The 23966-nt window shown below is 32.9% G+C and overlaps 1 protein-coding gene across 11 annotated transcripts in view; it reads left to right on the top strand.

Moving 5' to 3' along the window:
- Positions 1 to 23966, top strand: part of LOC143229332 (uncharacterized) — an 84916-nt gene that overhangs the window by 22336 nt on the left and 38614 nt on the right. For 10 of the 11 annotated variants that reach the window (XM_076461510.1, XM_076461515.1, XM_076461511.1 and 7 more), the window contains 6 exons: positions 1219 to 1330; positions 12542 to 12900; positions 15724 to 15883; positions 19811 to 19959; positions 21360 to 21393; positions 22600 to 22940. In XM_076461510.1, coding sequence (XP_076317625.1) covers positions 1219 to 1330; positions 12542 to 12900; positions 15724 to 15883; positions 19811 to 19959; positions 21360 to 21393; positions 22600 to 22940 — 1155 coding nt within the window. The remainder of the gene's footprint in view (positions 1 to 1218; positions 1331 to 12541; positions 12901 to 15723; positions 15884 to 19810; positions 19960 to 21359; positions 21394 to 22599; positions 22941 to 23966) is intronic. The other variant, XM_076461517.1, reaches the window with a different exon arrangement.

The raw sequence follows: 23966 nt of genomic DNA on the forward strand, positions 1-23966 counted from the left end.
GTGTGTTTTAGATGACTTATATTTAGTTGATTCTGGATAGTACACTGCTATTGTAGGCTGGTGCACCTGGGCAATAGTACAAGGGCCAGATAGAAACTTCTGTAGCTCTGCCTCGTGATTACATCTGAAATACAAAAACAAATCTTAGTTCTGTAATATATAATGTATTTTATAATAAAAAATAAACATATACTAAATAAATAAAAGTAATAAAAATGTAGTTTAACATATATGAGAAAATTTACCTATATTGTATAATTTAAATAAAATATTGTTCATATTAACAAAAATAATTAAAGGGTTTACCTTCACATATGTCAGCAGGTTATAAGTAGTTTTTCCTGAAATAGATATATATTACATTGTTTTTGGTAAGAATAGTGTTAATTTTTCTTTCAGTACAATCTTTATTTTCATTGAAAAGTTTCTTGTTGGAATGAAGTGTGTACTAAAAGATAAATTAACATGCTGCAGATTTATAATGAAAGTTTAGAAATTTGATAAGTACAAATACTTTGATATTGTATTTGGTTATGAATACTATAATAATTCCTTCCAAAGTATTCAAAAACAAGAATGATTACTCCCAAAGTTTATTCAAATACAAGTATCCCATGTCTGCTCATGACATTAACCAATTTAGCTGAACAAATTGAAATTATCCAAAAAATAACAATGTAAAACCATAAAGGCAATATTTTGATTACATGGATGATTTGAATAATTGAAAACATTAATTTCATGTTATTAATCATTTTTGTCACATTAGTTAAGTTAATCACTCAGTTCATTGAAGAGGTATAGAAGTTTTCCAGTTAAAATGTTGACATGGAAATGGTTAATGTTAAACAAGTATCCTGTATAAATCTTCTGTCACTTCATTACTGTGTTCAAAGACTCGTCATAAATACATTCTTTCTTACAATTAAGTAGTATTTTGATTTAAAAAAAGAAAAACTAATTGTGAAAAGTAAGTATAGTAAATAAACCACAATTTCAGACAACATTGTATAAAATGCAAATTAATAATTTTTCATTACATTTTTAAAAAAGAAAAAATGCTTTTGATTATTTTGTTAAAAAAATACTTTTCAAAGTGTATAGTTGGCATATTAATGTAATTTTAGTTTCTTAAATTTTGAATTTATATTTTATACATAATATATTTTAGATAAAAATATTTAACAATTATTTTAGAACAATATTGTTTCCCATTAGAGTGAGATACCTGAAGGAGCTTTAGTGATTGAAGTTGAAGAAGATTTGACAGAAGAGATAGATGTTGAGGAGGCTAGTGGTAACAAAACAAAATCTATCTGTAATCAGAAAGGTATATGTATATATATAATATATACTGTTTTAGGTTTTTATTATTTTTAATGGTAGGTTTCATGAAAGTACAAAAAATGTGTGAAAAAAGATGAACATATGTTAAAGATAACAATTAGAAATTAATTAACTAGTATACTGCACCATCCTCTATTTTCAATAGCAATGTGGTTAATGAATTGTAGCTATAAATATGTGACATTTATTTTCCAATATAAATCAGGTGGTAAAAGAATAGAAATAGAATTTTCTGCCTTCTGCACTTTTATTGAGCATTTAGTTGGACTTTAATGCAGTGGGTTTTAACTTGTGGAACATTCATGTCTATCTGAGGAGGGTAGTAAACTAAAATAAACTGGTCATCTGGACAACTAAAATGTTAAGGTGGGGAAATGATTAGACTATTGACTATGTACATTCAGACTGAAGAGGATAAGTGGTCCAAAGAATGGCTACAAATTTAGTAGTTGCTTATCTAAGTTTTTGTAATTTCTGTTTTCGTGATGGCACTTTAAATGTTTATCATAAGTATACTTAAATGTTAAGGCTATTAAAAAAAGTACAAAATGTTGTTTGAGGTCACTGTGTAATTATAAAATGGCCTGAGAAAGTGTGGAGAACACTAGTTTAGTGAAATTAGTCATTTTGAAATTCAATTTGAATGAAAAGTGAACCATTGTTTTTCTATCCTTTTAATTAATTTTTTCTTTGTTTTGAGTATTTTTTCTTTCTATATTCAATAAACTATTGCATAACTGTGCTGTTAAACAGTAATCAAGGTAACTGTCTAACCTCTAAAAATAGGAATGGGTGTCAGACAAAATAAAGTGTGATGTAACATCTCTTATATCTTGAGTGCAAGTTGAGGAAAACTACTCTGTTTTTTTTATCAAGTTTTAATGTTGCATTACAAGTCAATATTCTTCTGGAATACATCATTTGCTATATTGTGAAATTATGTCTGTAGTAAAATGATATTATGTTCCACAAGTGTTTAGTAACCTCTGCACAACAAAGAACTATTACATTGTACCACTTCCATGAAGATTTTTGTACAAATCACAAACCCTGAATGAAGCTTGGACTCCTACATCTATAATAATAAGAGCATGTTTGTATGCGTGTAGGTGTGTGTGTGTGACTGCCATAGGAGAGCTGAAACTTTGCATGCATGCTGATGGATTCTTGGGGTGTATATCTTGGTATTATTTTTTCAGATTTTAATTTAAAAAAAAGTGTGGCCAATTTATGCCTTTTAACACTTAAGCCCCATAATTCCTCTTCCAAAATGTCTATAGAAAAGTATCATATTTTGTAATTGTCATTTACTGGGTGAATGATATGTGGAGGTTTTCTACTATTTATATCAAAAAACATTTTCAGCACAAATATGGAAAGAAAAATACAAAACTGAGAATTAAAAGTTGAATTGAACTAAATTTGGGAAACCAACAAATAATGGCAGAGAAAAATATGAATCGGAGGATATTGGAGAATTTGAAAAATAAAAAGAATTCAAGTAAAAACACAGGAATATATAAAAATAAACCTGAGAAGCTAAATTAAACAATTTGGTTTTAAGAATAATTGAATTAACTTTGGGAAATAGCAACAGACAAATCAGTTAAAGAATTAGCAAATTGGAGTAGCCATAGAAGAAATTAATATAATGGAGATTCTTGATTGGTGCATTGAGACCTCTGTGAATCATGAGGAGACCTTAGAATCTAGCAGTGGAGGGTGGATATTTTGTGCTAATACATTAATATTGTTGTGCCACCCTGTCATGCAATAATCATTAGATTATAACTTTCATCAGCAGGAGGCAGCATGTACTTTATGTGCAGAAATCCTTAAGATCACCAGCATTTGTATAAAAGTTCGTTTTACCTCCACACTGCTTTATTCAGACATGTTTCCCAAGGAATAAAACATCATTTTTCATGTTTGTTATCATACACCTTTGTTACCACTGGTAATGTGGATTTTCTTTAATTTTCTTGATTATGAGAAGGAAAGATGCCAGATTTGAAACATTCCAGTTCAAACTTTGATTCAAATTATCTTCACTTTGATTCAAATTATCTTCATTTTGATATTTCTTCTTTTACTCAAATTGGTAATTTTGTGACATGTCCCATTGTCTGAGGTAAAGTTTATTTGATAGTAGTTTCCACAGTTTTAATATTACTTAGTCATATGGTTCTCACTAAGTACTTTTCATTGTGATCATTAGGCCTGTTTACTGTTTACTTCAGTTTTCGTTTCTTTAAAAAAAAAAAGTTTATTGGATCATCTGGGTTGTGTATTCAAGTTTCTGAAATCTCCTGAAGTTTTGAAACTCCTTAACAGAAATCATCCAATAATGTATTGTGGCTGAAGGCACCATTTTGTTGGTCCCATTCTAATTTCATATCTTTAATTGGGATTTCCTTCTTCTGTTACTTCAGCTGAGCATGCTCCATCTTTTGATGAGTTTCACTAATATTGTTTCTATGCCTGCATTTGCTTTCTAATTCCCTTTCCCAGGCAAAAATGAAATTTTGGGCTACTTTGATGCATGAGCCTACATTACTTGAGAATTTTCTTTCAGTTTGGAGACCTCTATTTTTTTCTCTCTCTTTCACCCTTTGTGATCACCCATTACTCAGCTTGTTTTCTATCTGTCTGTGTTTCACCATCTTTTCATGGTTTTTTTGGGAAAACTGACACCTACCTGCCAATTTTCCACTTTCCCTTAGATTTTTCTTCCAATGTATTCCAGTTAACTTGGTTTCTTAGTTTCAGGAATTTGATTAGTTGAGATACCTTACATTTGTGTGTTTGGCTTCTTCAGTCCTGTTTCAGGGACCTCTGTCTGACACTTTTTCTTTGATGTAAGACCTTTGGAAACTTGAACTGAGACTGTCTCATCAGGAATTCTTTAGATTACTTTGGTTTCCTGATTTTTTCATTCACAGGATTTGCACTGCATTGCCTCTGCTCTTGGTTTGTTGTGGATTGCAGATATGACTAGTTTATGGAGTTGCCTCTCATATTTTCTCACCTGTGGGGACTACCTTTGCAAATTATATGTTACACAGGTGCTTTCACATAGACTTTCCCTATTATTTTTCCAAATTTATTTTTTTCTTTCTTCAATTTTCTCTTTCATTCCTTTGGATCTTGTATACTTTTTGCACTTGGAGGAGGCTGTTATTCTGTGAGCTATGGAGTTTTTACTCGCTTCTTGTCATTCAAAAGAAGACAGGACATGATGTTTTATCATAGCTCTTTCCTCCTTGAACCAAATATTGGGCAACTTTTGGCTCAGTGTGGTTGTTTTGTTTTTTTTTCAATCTGAGGTGAGTGTTCTTTCTTCTGCTGTGGATGACCAAAATAATTTTTTTCAAATGCCTTTCCTCACATTTGCCCTTTATTTTCTGAGGCTCATCCATCATGATCAGATTTCTCAATTGTAGTTCCTTTCTTTCAGTTTAGCTGTGCCTCATATATTCTTAAATGGGTCATGAGTGCATTTGCAAGGAAGGTACATTTGTTGGTTCTCCATTTATGCTACTATATGGATGACTGGGTCTATTTAAAGATCATGGGACCTCTGTTATCCTTCAGAAGGTATTTTATATGAGATGGCTGGTCAGATTTTCCAAGTCTCCACTCAGTATCTGATTCACTTGAGTCTTTTCCAACGTGTTTGCAGAGTAGACCCATTTATCTCTTTTATGTCTTCTTGTTAGCAAAACTCTCATGTCTCTCTTTTTCCAACAGGAAAGGTTCGTTTGGGTATTCTGTCTTCATTCAAGCTGCCTTTTCTTTCTCAAATATGCCTGCATGCATTACCTTTAGTTTCATCTGGCGGAACACTGGAATGTATTCAGTGATTCTTGTTATCTCTCATATTTCTTCCCCTTATCAATCCAACATTACAAGATGGTTTCATCTCTTTAAATTCTTCTTAGAGACTTTAGCAAAGTGAATTTTAAATATTTTGTTGGAGTTTTCTTGTTCTTATATCTCTCTCATTATCATTATATACTAATATACCAGATACTATTAAACCCACTAATTATTCAGTGATGCCTCACAGGTAATATTTCTTTTTCAAAGTCTAATCTGTGCCTGATGTTGAGATGGGACTTTTTTACAGTACTGCTTTAGCAGTGTATATTTCTTCTTCCAAGCCCATCACAAGAAAATAATAAAACACTAGTACCAGATATATGTTTGCTTTCAAATATGGTTAGTGCCTACTGTCCATATTTGCCCCCCTTGGTGTGGATTCCTGTATGTGGTGAGGGAACCTCCCAGGGAAGGTTCTGTTCTGTCTGGTTACCTTCACTGGGATCTAAACATCCACCCACATGTTTGCCGTGCGTGGCGACCCGTGAAGGGGAGGAGAGGATCCTGGTGGTTGAGGGGTCCAACCCTAACACACCACTTTGGCCTTGAATTCCTGTAGACAGGCAGCCTCTGGGTGGCCCTCCTTGGGTCAATTGGCTGATCCACTTGGGCTAGAGTCAACCAAGTACCAGTGTTGGAAGTTCTCAACGGGTGTTGTGGACATTGTGCCTGATGCTGGTGTTTGGGTATAGTGCTCACGAAACCCTGGCGTTTCTGCATTGTCCTTGTATGACCTTGTAGTGCGTCCCCTCGTAGGGCTCCATGGTGGGTGGGGTCAGTGGGTACCGAAATTTTTCTTTTTTCCTATGTATCCTTCTTCAAAAAATTTAAATAAAATAGTGAAAAAACAGTCAATGGGAAAGCGACCACGTCTTGAAGACTCTGAACAGCAATCTTCAACATCTGTAACACACGTACCTCATTTTCTTATATTACATTCTCTTTCAGAAAAACCTATAGGGCAATTGTCCCCCTTTTTTATTCAAAAGGGATGAGAGGGATTTGCTGGCTCTCCAAAGTCGGTAAAGAAGCTTCGATCTGGAGACATATTGGTTGAAACATCCACATCCCAACACTGTGAACTCCTCTTGAATTCAAAGGCAATCGGGGATATACCTATTGAGGTTACACTTCATGCTACTTTGAATTCTTCATGAGGAGTTATTGTTGAGAGGGATTTGAAGAACGTCCCCGAGTCAGAGATTCTCGCTGGTCTCTCCACTTAAGGAGTTTCTGCAGTGAGGCGCATCTCCACTCGCAAAGATAGAATTACACTGCCAACAAATACCCTCGTTTTGACATTTACTTCATCACGTGCACCTGCCACCATCAAGGCAGGTTATCTCATTTGCAGGGTACGGCCATACATTCCAAACCCTCTCTGATGTTTCCAATGTCAGAGATTCGACCACTCAAAGACATCATGTCGTGGTTCCCTGACATGTGCTCATTATGGTGGCAAGGACCACGATGCCTATGAATGTGACATGGACCCACATTGTGTCAACTTCAATGGTTCTCACCCCTCCTACTTTCGTTCTTGCCCAAAATGGTTGGAGGAAAAAAGAGGTGCAACGTTTGAAAACGATACATAACATTAGTTATCCTGAGGCTCAGAAATTGCTGCCCACCACTTCATCTCGGACATATGCTGCTGCACTTCATTCCACAACTACAGTGGGAGTGCAGACAGATTTCTCTGTGCCTCCAGGAGAATCGTTTTCAAAACAAACGAAAAGCCTTTTGACCTCCGTGGTTGAAAAGGTTGATGAATCGACTTCCACACCCACCTCTGTTCCTCCCATACATTCCAACGAACCTCAAGATCCACATCCTTCAGTTTCAAATACAGGCATTTCTTCTGATACATCTTTTTCTCCCACCCCAAGAGGCAAAACAATCATTCGTTCACGTCCTCAGTCACTGGAATCCCCTTCCAATAACAAAGACCTGCCCAATCGACCCAGGGCAGGATCCATGGAGGTTGATAGACCTCCTCCGACTAAGGACAGTAAGGATAAAAGACGTGGTCGTAAACAGAAGGATTCTCCAGCCACTTCACCTACCCGTCTTTAAAAATGGCCACCTTGATACAATTGAACTGTCGTGGTTTACACTCTAATCTGGATGATATCAAAACACTGATTGCTTCCTTCCATCTTGTTTGTCTTTCCTTACAAGAAACATTTCTCAAATCTGCTGATACAGTCACCATTCGACAGTTTTATCTGTACAGAAATGACAGGCTGTGTGATGGACGAGTACATGGAGGGGTGGCACTACTGGTTGATCAGCATGTGCTTACTCTGTCTTTGTCACTCAACACACCCTTGGAGGCCATAGCCATCTGTGTTTCCTTGGGTCATACCATCACTGTTTGTTCTCTCTACCTGTCCCCTGGAGAGACATATGATCAATCAAACCTTGATGCTTTCGTTGAACAGTTGCCGTCTCCTTTTCTCATCCTGGGGGACTTTAATGGACAAGGGAAGTGCTGCTATTGATGGGAGGAGTCGCTCTGTAGAGCGTATGCACTCTGATCACAATCTTTCTCTTTTCAATACTGGCTCTTCCACTTATTTTCATGCACCTAGTCAGGTTTTTACCGCTATTGATCTCTCGGTTTGCTCCCCTTCATTATTCTCTCATTTTTCATGGAGGGTTGACAGTAGTCCACTAGGCAGTGATCATTTTCCTATCCTTTTAAGAGAGACTGGCCGTGGTCGATGCCACCCTACCCGCATGCCCCAGTGGAAGCTGGATCAGGCAGACTGGTCCACTTTCACTGTTCTCGCAGAACTTGATCCTGCCATCGTAAATCAGCCATCAATAGATGACTGTGTGGCAATGGTAACTGGCTGTATTATACAAGCAGCTGCTCAGTGTACTCCTAAAACTTCGACATATCCTCGTCCCTGGTGGAATTCTGCTCAAAAATGGGCCTGGGATACTTTTCGTAGATATCCCACACTTTCAAACCGCGTCACTTTCCAACGGGCCCGTGCACATGCTAGGTGGGTAAGACGTCAAAGCCAGAAGGAATCTTGGATTAAGTTCACCACCAGCATATCTTCTACCACCAGTTCAAAGATCATGTGGGACAGGATTCGAAAGGTTAATGGGCACTACAATTCTGTCCCCCTCCTGATCTTACTCTCTGATGGTCAGGAGGTGGCTGAGGTCCGGAGCATCATTGATACTCTAGGTGAAAGCTTTTGCTGGGTATCTTGCACTTCTGCTTGTTCCTCCATCTTCTTGGCCATCAAGACTCGGGCAGAGCGTTCACCTCTTTCCTTTCAAACTGACTGTTTCTTTGACTATAATTGTCCCTTTACACTGGTGGAACTGAAAATGGCCCTTTATCGGTCTGCCAGTACATCTGTTGGACCTGATGATGTTCATTATGACATGCTGCACCATCTATCTCCTGCTTCTCTTGATGTCCTTTTGATTGTCTTTAACCGGATCTGGCAGGAGAATGTTTTTCCTGATGCCTGGCACCAGGCTATTATTTAATCTTTCTCTAAGTCAGGGTAAGATCCCAAGATTCCTTCAAACTACCGTACAATTGCTTTGACGAGCTGTCTCTGTAAGACCTTAGAAAGGATGGTTAATGCTTGTCTTGTTTGGTTCCTTGAATCAAACAACCTCCTCTTGCCCACCCAGTGTGGGTTCCGATGACAGCACTCCACCACAGACCACATAATTCATCTTGAAACATCAATCAGAGAAGACTTTCTCAAATGCTAACATCTTGTATCAATATTCTTTGACATTGAGAAGGCTTATGACACAACATGGAGGTATGGCGTTTTGCAAGACCTTCATACATATGGGTTATTTGGCCATTTACCCATGTTTATTAAAAAATTTCTTAATGGACAGGAGATTCCAAGTTCATGTGGGTTTCGACACTTTCCCGTTCTTTTGTACAGGAACTTGGAGTCCCTCAAGGCTGTGTTTTGAGTGTTATACTTTTAAGTATAAAGGTAAATGCCATCACTGAACAACTCCCTCTCACTATTGCGAATGGGCTGTATGTCGATGACTTTCACATCTCATGTCAGTAGTCAAATATGAGATATATTGAGCGGCAACTACAAACTGCCCTCAATCGTGTACTGAAGTGGACTATGATTAACTTTTGCCGCCAACGGGGTATTCACCCTGATCCTGAACTTCATATCGTGAAGTTTCGCTGCCAGTGGTCCCTGAGACCAAGTTCTTGGGGCTTATCTTTGACCGTAAGCTAACCTTTAAAGCAGCTACGGGTCAAATGCACAAGAGCACTGAACATCCTCTGTGTCCTCTCTACTATCAGTTGGGGAGCAGATCGATGTTCAATGTTAAAGGTATATCGTGCTCTTATTTGATCAAAACTCGACTATGGATCAATGGTCTATGGCCCTGCCAGACCCTTGGCCTTAAAGATGCTAGACCCCATTCATCATCAAGGACTTCAACTCTGCACTGGGGCTTTCTGTACCTCTCCAGTTTAAAGCTTATACGTTGAATCTCATGAACCTTCTCTGCACCTTAGCCGTTTGCAACTATCTTTACAATATTCTTCGAAACTTCGTTTCTTAACAAAGCATCCCACCTGGGGATGTGTTTTCCTTCCTTGGTGGGCCGTACTTTTTCAGAACAGACGATCTGCCATTGCTCCGTTTGGCCTTCGCATCCGTGCGCAATTGGATGAATTGGGTCTGTCCTTGGATAACATTGCAAATTCCCCAGGTCAGCTCATCCCACCATGGCTTATTACAGCCCCCAAATGTGACCTTTCTTTCAGTCATCTGAAAATGGCAGATACTCCAGATAGGAAATACCGTCTTTTATTTAATGAACATCTTTCAAACAATCATTCCATTCCCATTTATACAGATGGTTTCCAAATCAGGTAATTCAGTGGGCTTTGCTATGGTTTGCTGCGGTTCGGTAGTTGCTCGTAGAATCCCCTCTACAGCTTCTGTGTTCACTGCTGAACTGTATGCCATATCTCTTGCCCTGGATCATATTGCAGCTTATCAGTACTCCAACTGCACTATTTATACTGACTCGCTTAGTTCTATACAGGCCCTGGAATCGCTACACGTTGGCTCACACCCTGTTCTTGCTGATATTCAAAACCGACTGGTCCATTTCTCATGAACTGCTACTTCTATCCAGTTTTTCTGGATACCAGGCCATGTTGGTATTCGCAGGAATGAGCTTGCTGACACGGCAACTAAGTCTATCTGCTCCGGCACTATCACCCCTGTGCCTATTCCGTACATGGACTATGGTCTTGTATTCAAGGATTGGCTCCATGCCAGCTGGCAGTTCACTTGGAATGAGCAACGCAAGAACAAGCTTTTTCAAATAAAACCGTATATTGGGCTTTGGCCATCTAGCTTCCGTAAGGTTCGGAAGGAGGAAGTTGTTCTCACTAGACTACGCATTGGTCACAGTTTTTTAACTCATCGTTTTATTTTATCTGGAACTGATGCACCAATGTGTAGTTTGTGTAACACTCAAATCACTATCAGCCACATTTTACTTTCTTGCCATCATTGCAATTCTCGACAACGGCAATATTTTAAACATGTTTTTCCCAGGGTTTATCTGTAACATTGGACAGTGTTATTGGTGATGGTGACACTGTCCACCTTGGTAAAGTTTTTAGTTTTTTAATGGCCATTAATCTTTTTAATCTCATTTAAGTGTTGCATATTTATTCATTACACCTTTTTAATTGTAGTTCCTTTTTTACAGTTTCATTCTCTATAGCTCAATTTGACATTGGAAAATGACCAGAACATTAAATAACTCGACACCAGGACTGGAAAGGCCAACTTCAGGTGACTAACGCTGCTGTTTGAACTATCCGTTTGAACTACTCGTTAGTCGTCCTGGCGAGTTGTTATTACACTTTTGCTGCATGTCATTTAACACTTTTACTACTTTACCTTTTAGTACTGGCCATAATGACACATAACCCAGAACCAGGACTGGAAAGGCCAACTTCAGGTGACTGATGGTGGATCTTGAACTTACCTGTTAGTCTTCCTGGTGGGTTATGCTCATTACCATTTTGCTAGAGTAAGTACTTTACAACTTCTTTTACTATGTTTTCTCTCTTAACATTGTAAACTTGGTGTCAACATTGGTTTTATACTTTTTCTGTTTTTCAATGATGTTTTGTTTTACCTTCATTTCCTTTTATGTATTTTACTACATTTACTTTATTTTTACCTTTTTACCGGACGTTTGGCGCAGATAGCCTAGCTGCTTTGTGCCATAAAACACTAAATCAGTCAATCAATCAATCAACCATATTTGCCATGACCCATTGTACTGTCTAATCAATGTGGGATCTTGTTCATCAATTTGAACATTTCTCAGAGGTTTTTACCCCTCTCCCTGTTTTCTTCTAGTGCATAGAGGAAAAATTCTTGCTTCTCCAAATGATAAGAAATTGAATGGAATCACACCTTGGTAGGAACCAACCATTCCTGACAATCCCTTCTCATTATTCTAGTAAGGATCTCTTTTAAGTATTTCTAAAATGCAAAGTGGCCTGACTTATTGCTCTAGATACACAGCACACTTGTCCTCAACTAACTGCTTATGAGGTAATGGCTGGTTGAGCAATCTTATTTTCAATCAACCTGTATGATACTTTAGAACCACATAAAAGGCTCTTTCAAAAATGTTTTTTGCTCTGTTACTTCCATTTTGCAGAGTGTTCCATTTTGAGGTGAATTTGGTCTCTGAGTGATGCCAAACTTAGCCCTCTTATGTTGGTAATGCATTCCAGGGGTTTCCTTTTCTGAATATAGTTTTTGAGAAAAGAACTCATCTCTATAATATATTTATATGCATGCTCCTTCACCATCTTGTCAATGTGGAATTGTATCTCTTTGTTGTGCAGAAAGGTGAGTAAACATTTTTAAAGTTAAAATTATGTTTACATGAAAATGTATTCCAGGTAGTTACTTCTTTGTACAACTTTTTATATATCCTTTCACTTGTGGTGTTTTTATTTTGCTATGTCAAGAATGAACTATTTTGTTCAAGTGCTCTGGGAATTAATATGCACGTAAGGTATGTCATTCTCCTGTTTGTGAATGACTATAATCTGATGATGATTTCATTGTAGGCTGTGGTTCTTAGTAATACATGTAGGGGTACAATCTTTGTTTAAGATTGATGATAGTGTGAAATTTTCATGGCAATGGCAAAATGTAATAGCATTTGTTTTGCAAAGAGGTAACTATCTGAAATCCATTTCTTGTAAGGAAAATGGTAAATTTACTTTTGTTTTCTGCAGTTCTCTGTGTTCAACTACCTCCTAGTTACAATAGGCCTTCCAACTCACGTCCATCATCCAAATTAGCAGATACTGGTGCAGCTGTTTGTGAAGTACAAAACAAAAGAGACTTGAAGAGCAGTGGGGATATGCTTTCTAATTTAGATTACTCATTCAATAAAAGCATAACTAAAAATGAAAGGACTACAAGTTTAATTGAAAAAACTAAAGTTTTTAATGGAAATTTTGAAGATTATCCAAAAACACAAAAGAGAAAGTTATCAAGTGATGAAGAAGTCAACTCCATGGCAGACTTGGGTTTGAACAAGAGTGTTCATTCCCCTTTATCATCACCTGTTGGAAGTCCATCTCCAGGAAAGGTAAGGTACATTGAAGTGTTACAACTGTTAAAACACCTAAATTGTTCTATCTGTGCTACCATAGGAGTAACTATGTTTGCTACCACACATAATTGAAAAATGTTTTGAAACTAAAACCTGTTTGTGTTTTTGTAGGAAATTTTGTAATTTATCTTTCTGTTTGTTGCATGTCAGATATGAAACTGAATTAATACACTGTATCACATCAAACTGCAATGGTTCTATTAAAAAATTCTCACCTAAACATTGATATTTGTGTGTCATGTGGTATGTTGAATGCAGCATTGATTCAGATAAGATGTTTGCGATGCCAAAATACAAAATATAGATAGTAAAAATACTTCATTAAAAAATCTATTGTTTGTGTACAAAGTACTTGTGTTTATGATAAGTCTACCAATTTATTGAAGGTACACATTACGCATTAAAAGTTGTAGTATAAATACTTAATGTGCAAAAGTGTACACAAATTCGTATACCAAATCTATTGTGAAAGAGTTAGGGAAAATCACTATAACCCTAGGTTTGAAAAGAATTCACATTTTGTTAACCATATTGCTGTTTTACTTATTTTGTGGCACTCTAGGCAAAAGAAGCTCTAATTCCAGGAATTTAATGTTACTTGTTGTAATAAGTCCCATTTACATGTTTCTGTCTCAAGAAAAACTTGAATGTGAAATTGTACTTTTAGGTTTAATTTTGGTAATAAGCTGTATATTTTTTAGCTTTATCATTATATAAATTTGCAGTGCTTACTGGAGAGATTTACACAATCTGATAAAAAAAAGTTGAGAAAAAAGTATCTTTAAACTCCAGATGTGTGCTTGTGCTTTATACACATTTTTTTGTATTTGAACCAACATCCTGCTTTTGCAACTTATTCAGGGCTTATATAGACAACTGATAGACACACATTGAGGCAAACCTGAGAAATAGAATATACATTTTTTTTAATTTAACAATTATTCTAATATGAAACATATACATATATGAACCCTAAGAAAGGTGCAGAGGAAAAAACACTGGTTAAAATAAGTATATATATATATATATATATATATATATATTTGCATATCTGGAATGTAAAGATAAGTTTTCTAAACCTTTTAACCAAAATGGGGTTCTCTTTGCCTGGTTTATCCCACAACTTTGATTTTAATGGTTTCTTGGATCTGGTTCCTGTATCTCTCTGTCTTGAGCTGTAATATGTTGATCATTGTTGTTGGATATACACAACTGTTTCATTTAAATTTAATATGAGAGTTATGATTTGCATTGTTATGAAGCATGAGTGTTAAATTTTGTATTTATAGAAGCGATAATTTAACACAGATTATGTAACTGTGCACAAATTGTTTGTTGCGTAATTCAGTTATTTATACATTTTGAATTTGTAGTGTAAATGAGTACTGTTACATCATAACATCTTGTAGTTTGTAAAGAGTTTTCGGCTTCAGTCAGTAAATATATATATGTAGGCAACCAAGTTATTACCAGTTTCTAAAAGTAAAAAGAAAAGTAAGTTAGATGGCATCATTGTATTAATAGTTATAAAGAGTAGATAGTGGTAATTTCTAAAGTTTTTAAAGTTTCATTGTAATAACAAAGATGGAAAAGATTTTTATCAATGGATGCTCTAAAGTAATTGAACTTATCTGTGTGGACTTTGACAAAAAAGAGACAGTTATTTAAAGCTCTGTATAAAATTTTGATAACCAGTATTGTACTGAATTGTGGTACATACATTTGATTTGTTTTGAATATATTATTTTAAAACAAGTGAATTGGGTGCTGTCTGTTTATTGTTGAAAATTATCACCAATACATCATAGATGCCTGCTATAAAGAATCTTGACCTTATAAAGTTCTGACAGTTGTAATAAACTCAGTCCCATTTGCACACATTTTAATAGTAGTATATAAAAAGAACAAAATTGTAATAATTCATTGGTTATCTATGCACTATGTTGCTTTAAGCAATAAATATTAAGGTAATTTAAGTAGTATGATTATTCAGTCAAATACATTTAATATTTCATTTTATTTGATATCTTGGTTTAATTGAAATTCAGGGTGAATTGTATTTTTGGTCATTTTACTGATCCTCATGTTGCATGATAACTAACATCATCTGTCTTATGACAACATTTTTTTTTATTAATGTAAGGTAAGAAAAAAAGTTATAAAAGATGGTAAATGCTAAAATCCTATTTAATTTCTGTCTTTCCAATTTTTCTTTAAAATTATATAAGTAATCTTGTTTTATTTACTATTTAATCTTTGAGTATTTTTTGGATACCAGAATATTAGTTTAAGACTAGATATTTATCAGTGAATATGAAAAAAAAATTTTTTTTTCAAATAAAAGCATGATTAGAGTTCTTAAATTTATTATATTTTTGGAAGATACATAATAAATTATTTGAGCTGTTGATGTTTACTAATTGACATTCATCTGTTGGCAGATGCATTGGTATGAACACTGTCTACTGATTCTCTTGAATCTATCACACTTTGTCATTATTGGTTTTTTTTTTTTTTGGCAATATGAATATAATGTAACAGTTATCATCGTAACTGTATCTTTGGCCATTTGTGAGAATGTACATGAACTCATATAAACCATACTATATCAGTAAAAAGACTGCTTTATGTGAATCATTGGACTAGAAACATACTTAAAGCATTAGGTTGTCTATGTTTGCTTCCATATTATATAAATGTGAGCTTCTAAGAATATTATTAAGCTGTTTGTTGATGATGTCAGATGTGTTACTTCAACTATTACACTTGTAATAGTTTTAATTTAATTTTTTTTCGTAGATTTCTCAAAGTCATAGTCAACGAGCTATCAAACATGCTTTACGGCAGCAACAAAAGAGAAGAAAAAGAAACACTGCAATTGCTGCCAACAGTAACTCTACACCAACAATTCCACGAATTATTATGAAACCGCTTCCTCCTCCACCAAAGTCTTCAACAAGTACGTACTAAACATTTGAATGCTTGTTTCTTGTAATCTGTATCCATGGTTGGTGAATTTTTTTTAAAGTGCCTTTTCTTTTTCTTTTCAAGATTTAAAATTACAGTGTGTCACAAGTAAAGTATTTATTTGTCTAACCATTTTCGGAAATATTCTAACTATACAATTTAAAGTATGAATATGGCAATCTTCAGAAAGTTTCGTTAAAGTAAATGAACTTTAGCTGAAAAAATGTTTAAAATATTCAAATTATTGTAATTTGACAATAAAAATGTTGGTAATATTGTTAACCTTGTTACCAATACAAACTAATTATTCATTAGCCAAAATAGATATGAATATATTTTTATATTAAATCTTATAATCAGTGTTAGTTATAAAAAATAAATTGTATGTTACAAGAGAGCATTATTCAGCAGAAAAGCTGTATCAAATAAAGTAAATTAAGCCTGTCATAGATTGCATAATTTATTAACCCTCTAATTTTCTGACTAGAGTGTAATATTGTGATCATACTTATAACAGAAAAGCATTATTTGTCAACAGTAACAGGGACAGCTTGCTCTTTTAGGTAACTCAGTGATAGAACACTGATCCAGTTAGTTATAGTTCCTAGGTTCGAGACACAGTCTCTTTTCCCTTATTGGCTTTTTCATGCTAGAAAGTATCTTTTTACTGATTCCTAATGGTACTTATAAAAGAATAATGTCAGAAATAAAATTGAAATTACTATAATGAAAATTGGGCATTCTTCTGGATAATAGAAGAATATGGTATTTTGAGGTAATTGCTAGTATATTTCAAAAGATTTATTATGCATCATACTTTACTCCAGATTTACAGAAATTGAAAAGTGCATTATTAAAAATCAATATTTATTAAAGGTGGCATAAATATTTTCTCTTTATAAGTATTTGTGGAAAAACTTGATCCTGTTAACAATTTCTAGCTTGATTTTTTAATGCCTATAAAAATATGAAATGAAAACATCATTTGGAAAAAGTGTTAGATAACTACCCAAAAATTACCTAAGAAATATAAGTACTGTTGTGGAATTGTAGAAATCATTAAATTTCCTTTCTGTGTTGATACAACTTATTACTGAACGAAACAAAGGTAGAAATCTGTAAACTTTATACAAGTTTGTTGTTTATATTTAACTACATATTTTTAATTTTTTTACGGTGTTTAAGTTTCTGAAGTTAATAAAGTAGTAAGTTTGTCACTTGAAAAGTTGCAATTATTTTATTTCAAGTGATCTGTTTGTTGTAGAATTCTATTACAGGTATTGTAAAGATTGTAAAAATTTTATTTATTACTTCTGAAGGCTGTGTTTGGCTTGTACCTTGAAATAATGTAATTGTCTAATGATTTCATATTGTTTTTATGCTACAGGAAGGTTACTAAATTAATATAATGGTTTTTCCTTTATGTTTGTTTATTTTGTTAAAGTAATTACTTTGGTGAAAGTGGAGACCAGGATAGTACAGTGGATTTTGAACATGAGATCCATTTTTCCTGTAATTTTAATATTGTCTAGAAAATAACAAACTATTTTCTAGGTCTGGCATATTATATTATTAGAATGACTATAGTATATTTATGATAAATAGATTTTGGGTTATTTATAAAAACATAGTAAATAGCCATGCTATATGCTGGTTTTTATTGTATTATAAACTCAAATTGACCAAAGTAATCAAACGTATATTAAAAGCTTTGATAGTTTTTCTGTGTTTAAGATATGGTGACTTTTATGAGTTATTAATTTTTATATTTACAAAGTCAGAAGTGACCAGTATAATATAAAATAACATGAAAAGGTTAGAAAAGAACTCTGTTAAATTCATTAAGCCACAAACATATTCTTTCCATGTTATTTTGAAAAATATCTGAAGATTTTCACTAAAATTTGTTTCTAAACTATGAGATCTTTGCAGTTACCAGAAGAGTTTTTGTTACATTTTAGTTCACAAGTTTTAAAATATTTTAATATTGAAGTAATAATTTCTAGCCCCATTTATTATCACATATACATGGTCATTCCTAACTAATTTATATGGCTCTAACATATTTTAGGAATAAAATAAGTGACTTATCTTCAGAAAATTACTTTTTTTTTTCACTAAATATATGCTTTGTCAGATCAGATGTATTTTTATTAGTAATGTTCTGAAAAAAAATAATATTCAGTTGAACATCCTTATCAAACTCTTTAAATTTTAAATACATGTCTTCTGGTTTCAACCTTTTTGCTGTGGGTAAGGCACTTGATGTTAAAATGTAATTATGAAATGAAATATTATACATTTTAAATTCTTAATTTTATAATGACATTTTTTTAAAAATTCTCAATCTCCTTTAATATGAGAATTACAACATTTGTTCTTTAGGTTGTCTGTCTTTGTGAATATACTAAATATTTTTGTTTACTGGTCCAAAGGCAAAGTAAAATTTATGTTCAGATTAGAAATACTTTTCTTCATCTGCAAAATTTAGAATTTCATTTATGTAATCACTAAAACCTCCTAAATAATTATTAAACATTATTTTTCAGTAAGGCTTTTTATTTGTTTGTTATTTTCTCTACCCTAAATATACACAAGGTTGATCAATTTGGCTAACTTTGTAACCACAAAGAAAAGATTTTAACTCTGCAATTACCTGTTTTTTTCTTTAAAGAATAACTTCAAATTGTAATGTGAAACTACTTTTTGTTATACTGAATTTTTATTATTTTATTCCCATTTGAATTGTGTCAAAATTAGCATTCCCACTATAAAATTTGTAACTCGGTGAATATATACTTCATGTTACCATATCAAATTACATGTTCCTAATGAAAACCTTTTTTACTATCATTATGTATTTCACTTTATATAATTTTAAAAAGTGTAATTTTTTTACATTTTAGTTATTTTTTAATTATAACTAAAGAAAACACATGAAAAACAAGAAATAAAATATTTACATGGATTTTTTTTTAACTCTTGGTGACACTCAACCATAATTTTTATATTAATAGTACTACTACAATAAATAATTTTCAATTAAATAATGGATGAAATAACACAATAATGAAATGTGTACGTTTCTTAACTATCACAATTTTTGGGAGCTTTTTTTTTACATCTATATGACAAAATTCACAGTTTTCTGTACAGAAAATAATGTAATGATAATACATCATTAGATAGATTTAAACCTCAGCTTTCTATTGGTTATAAAGAATACAGTATTAAACATCAAAGAGAACTGCTGGTGATTTCTGAAAGAGAGGATGCTGGTGGTCATGGCAAGAGGGATCTAATTTTGTATTTGATGGCTATATAATCAGACAAAATCGAAGGCTATAAAATATTATTTTTTGCATGAGTGATGACTATATTATAACAAATATTTTACCTTAAATTCCATATTTTTTTAAGGGGTGTTAAATAAATTAGGGAAGAAAATATTCCTAGAGAGCAAATGTCATGATTCTCATAATAGGAAAAGTGAAATGTTTTTAATATGTTGTCTTATAAAATTAATAACTTAAGACTTATATAATGTTAAAATCTGTTTTATTAGCTACATTTGTATGCCAAGTTAATTTATATACCATAATAAGAAAATAGTTTAAATTTTGAATGCAACTCACTAAAACCTCTTGACATGCACACAAAATGATACTCATTCTGAAAGAGTTAACACAATGTATTTTACATAATTTAAATGTGCAAGACAAAAGATTTGTACATTTCAGTATTAGGAATGTAATGTGTATTTTCAATAAAAAAATAATATAAAATGTTTACATCTGTACTGCCCAAAATGGTAAGTAAAAAAATATGTATATTAAAAACCAAAAATTCACTGAAAGGAAACTTATATTATTAAATTTCTTAAATGACAAAATTAATTCAGGTTTTCATTAATTTGCAGGAATTATGAGCACCAGCAGTGTGGACGACAGTCAGGACAAGGATGAAGACAGTATGTCGGATAGTGAGAAGAAAGATTTGTCTTCTACATACAGTAAGCCACAAACAATGAGAGAACTCTTAGCTTCAATTCCTGGGTTAAGTTTAAAGGTTGGTTCTTTGTTATTTTAAATGAAATAGAAAGAGGTGTTTATTAAGTTAACTTATTTTTTATTTAGGTAATATTTTGAAAGTGAGTTATTGTGATGATTTTTGTAACTAGGAATCTGATAAGTTAGTGTGTAATAGTGTGCTTTTTCTTCTTTTCTAAGATCCATTTACCTGTAATTTAGTTAATGAGTATTTGTACTGATTCTAGAAAGTGGCAAATGATATCTTTGGCCTGGCATGTCATGTTGAGTAGGACACTCGAGATGTAATCTGACTGTTGCATTTTAAATACTATCCCTGAACATGCTTGTTGTTTCAGCTATGTACAGTTTATAATGTGTTGGTTAAGCCCACTATCCATTGGTGATAGGTGGTGTTAGCTAGCTGTCTTCCCTGTAGTCAGTTATTCTAAATTAGGGATGGTTAATGCAGATAGTTCTTAAGTAGCTTTCCATAAAATTCAAAACAAACATGGTTTCATGAATGTTTTTCAAATGACTAACATTTAATACTTTTGTCACCAAATTTTGGTGGGGGAGAGATTGATTTTTACCAAGTGATATGTGATAATTTTGTATCTATTTTACATGAGGAAGTGAAAATAAAATTATTAAATCCAATATCTTAATTTCTTTAAATAAAACAATGAACCATTAATTTGTAATAACTCATAACTGCTAACAAGCATATTGTTTTCTACAAGCAAGTTATTTTAGTGGAGTAAACCGATCACAACTATTGATTGAGATTTGTACTTTTTTGATTTGTTAGTTAATCAGGCAGCTAGTTGCATGTAAGGATATATGCTGCATAGAATATTAATTAGTTGGTAGCATCCAGCATTTCTTCTTTTCTCACTCTCTCCCTTTTTTGTCAATGATTCAAAATATTCTCTTTCCCAGTTTGATTTAAACTCCTTCATTAATTATTTGAGTAATTTTTATGAAATATTTGATTACCATTGAATGCTTTCTGTAATTTACACATTTATGTTTAAACAGTTTTTATAATGTTTTTTTAACAAATATTTGTGTTTCCAAGCTAGACTTTATGATAATTTATATATACGTGTTGACTATGGCTTAATTTTGAAACTGCAGGTGTCAGGAATTGCTTTTTAGATCCTTAGTACAGTTAACATTTAACTTCACTAAAAACACAAAAAGTACTAGGTTGTAGAAGTACATTTTGATACAGGTCAAGTGCTGATACTGTTCCTGAATTAAGGAAGTTTCACAAATTTATCATAAGCTGCTGTCATAGTATTTTCTGGTTTACAAGTTTAATGCTATCTCTCATTCTAATGAACCTAGTGTTAAAATGTGTTTATTTCAAGTTCTGAAGCTAATGGAAAGCCTAATACAGATTTCTGATCTTGTTTAATCTTGCATTTTTTGCAGCCAAGAAAACGCTCCAACAAGAAACTAAGTACAGGTAAGTTGAGCTGGAATTGTAAAAAAAGGAATTATAAAGCAGATATAATGAAAATTTTAAACTAGTGGAAATTATAAAAAAATTTAATTTTTTAATTTAATTGAAATCATTTTTAGCAATTCATTTAGATCAAAACTGAAAAAAAATAGATGTTAAATTTAGCCTGTTAGTCACAACTAAACATGTCCAAACTGTTGTGTTACTGGTGGTGTAAAGTGCTGATGTAGGCTAGTGGATATATAAATGTGTTTTTGTTTTCCTTCAATAAAAGTAATTCTTTGAGATCTCAACAGTGATATCATTTGCTTGTACCCCCCAGTGACACAGTGGTGTGTCTATGGACTTACAATGCTAGAAATAGGATTTTGATACCTGTGGCAGGCAAAACACAGATAGTCTATTGTGTAACTTTGTGTTTAACTTCAAAAAAAAAATTGCATGTAATTTATCAGATTCCTAATGTATAAGAACATATCTGTAGTAAGAACACTAGCTAAATGGCCATGGTAATTTTTTATATAAATGCATTATTTTTAGTACACTTGTAATAAGGTACACGTTTCAGTTTGAAAGTTTTTAAAACTTAATAAATACAATTTCAATCTACAAAACTTGTATTTTTCTTGTTTTCTTCTCTTTCACTACAGACATGTAAGGCAAACTGTTGTTGCACCTGTTTAATATCATGTAAATACAAGAATACTGACCCTGAAAGTTGGGAGAAGACAATGTTAAGAATATACACATCATGCTTTTCTAATTTTTTATATCGTTAATTGTTTATACAAGCTAAATTTTTAAATAATCATTAATGAGTTTGTATTAATATGTATCTTCTTTAATACTAGATGTTTACTTTAAATATAGGTTACATATGAATTGATTTATTTGTTTGGGTTTTTGTAGCTTGTATCTTACAGCCATTTTTTCTTTTGCTATTCATGAAATTCCAAAATGTTCAGCTATATTTGAATACAGAAGCAGTTATTATAATATAATAAGAAAATGGAAAAATGATTCATAAGCATAATGACTAAAATATTTGTTTGCCAATTTTTATGTTCAGTTATGCATAAGTTAGGAGGAACAGATTTGGCTTTAAACTTTTTTTAAGTATAAATCTCATAGATACTATTTATTGAAATTATAAGTTGTTTTAATTCTCTTGTTGATTCTTTTGAAATTGCATTTTCTCTTTCTTTATAGCTGCTCAAATTGCTCAAACTAAGAAAGGATGCATAGATGTGGAAACTCCAGATTCAATACTAGTTAACATCAATTTGAAAGCATTAATTAATAAACATACTTTTGCAAGCCTACCATCACTTTACCAATATCGTTTGGTCCAACTTCTACCTTCTGTAGACCGAGTAATTGGTCAAGATTACTCAGTTAGGCTGAGTGCATCTGCTCTCAGTAATGAGTTCTTTGCCAGAGCTTGTCAGGACTGGCAAAAAAGACTTGCAGAAGGAGAGTTCACTCCTGAAAATCAACAAAAAATGAAAGCTGAAGTAGAGAAAGAAAAGGGAAAGCTTGATCCTTGGAAGGTAATTATATATATATTAAAAGTTTAACTTCTTGTTCTTTAAACAACACAATATAATACTTATTTGTTCACTGTTTAATGTACTTTATAGGTGCTTGTAAGTGAATGTTCAATATAATTGCCTTATAAGCACTTTATACCAATTGTATATGAAATCTCTTCCTCCCTTCCTTATTATTACTAGTTGCTTGAAGAAGCACTCATGAGAAGTGTATTTATAAATATACACATTAATATATTGCATGGCAGCATGAAATTAAGATATAATACTCTGTTAACTGATGTATGAAATGCTCCCTTTGTATTTTGTGATAAAAGTTTTTCTACCATTAATAAATTTGCAGTCTGTTTGTCATTGCTTTTTTATGTTTATTACTTTTGTATTTTTGTTATTATTTCAGTATTATGCAAATATATATCATGAAAAAGTGTGTTAACTATCTATAGAAGTTGTTTGGGTGATGAGCAAATCAGAATATTTTAGTAATTTTGTCTAAAAGTACAGAAAAGCCTACTTTAGAAAAGGTTTTATTTTTCTTATTTGCTGAATTCCATCCCTCCATCAAATTATGATTTAGTCTGGAGAAGACCATATTCTATTTAAACACTTCTTTTTCAGTTGGTTTAAAAACAAGAATAGTGACATACTGACTAATGCAGTTTTTAAAGCAAACAAAAATTAGCTACAGTCAATCATTTTAGCTCTGAAATCTTTATTTTTTTGCATTGTATTAAAAACATTGCTATATACATACACACTACATGGCCAAAAGTATGTGAACATCCCTTTTAATAAGTGGGTTAGGTTATTTTAGCCACACCCATTGCTAACAGGTGCATAAAATCAAGCATTCATCCATGCAATATCCATAGACAAACATTAGCAGTGGAATGGGTCATACTGAATAGCTCAGTAAATTTCAATATGGCACTGTCATAGGGTGCCACCTTTCCATCAAGTCAGTTCATCAAATTTCTGCCCCAGTCAACTGTAAATGCTGTTATTGTGAAGTGGAAAAGGCTAAGA

This window comes from Tachypleus tridentatus, chromosome 10, assembly GCF_004210375.1.
Source record: "Tachypleus tridentatus isolate NWPU-2018 chromosome 10, ASM421037v1, whole genome shotgun sequence".
NCBI classification, from domain to species: Eukaryota; Metazoa; Arthropoda; class Merostomata; order Xiphosura; family Limulidae; genus Tachypleus; species Tachypleus tridentatus.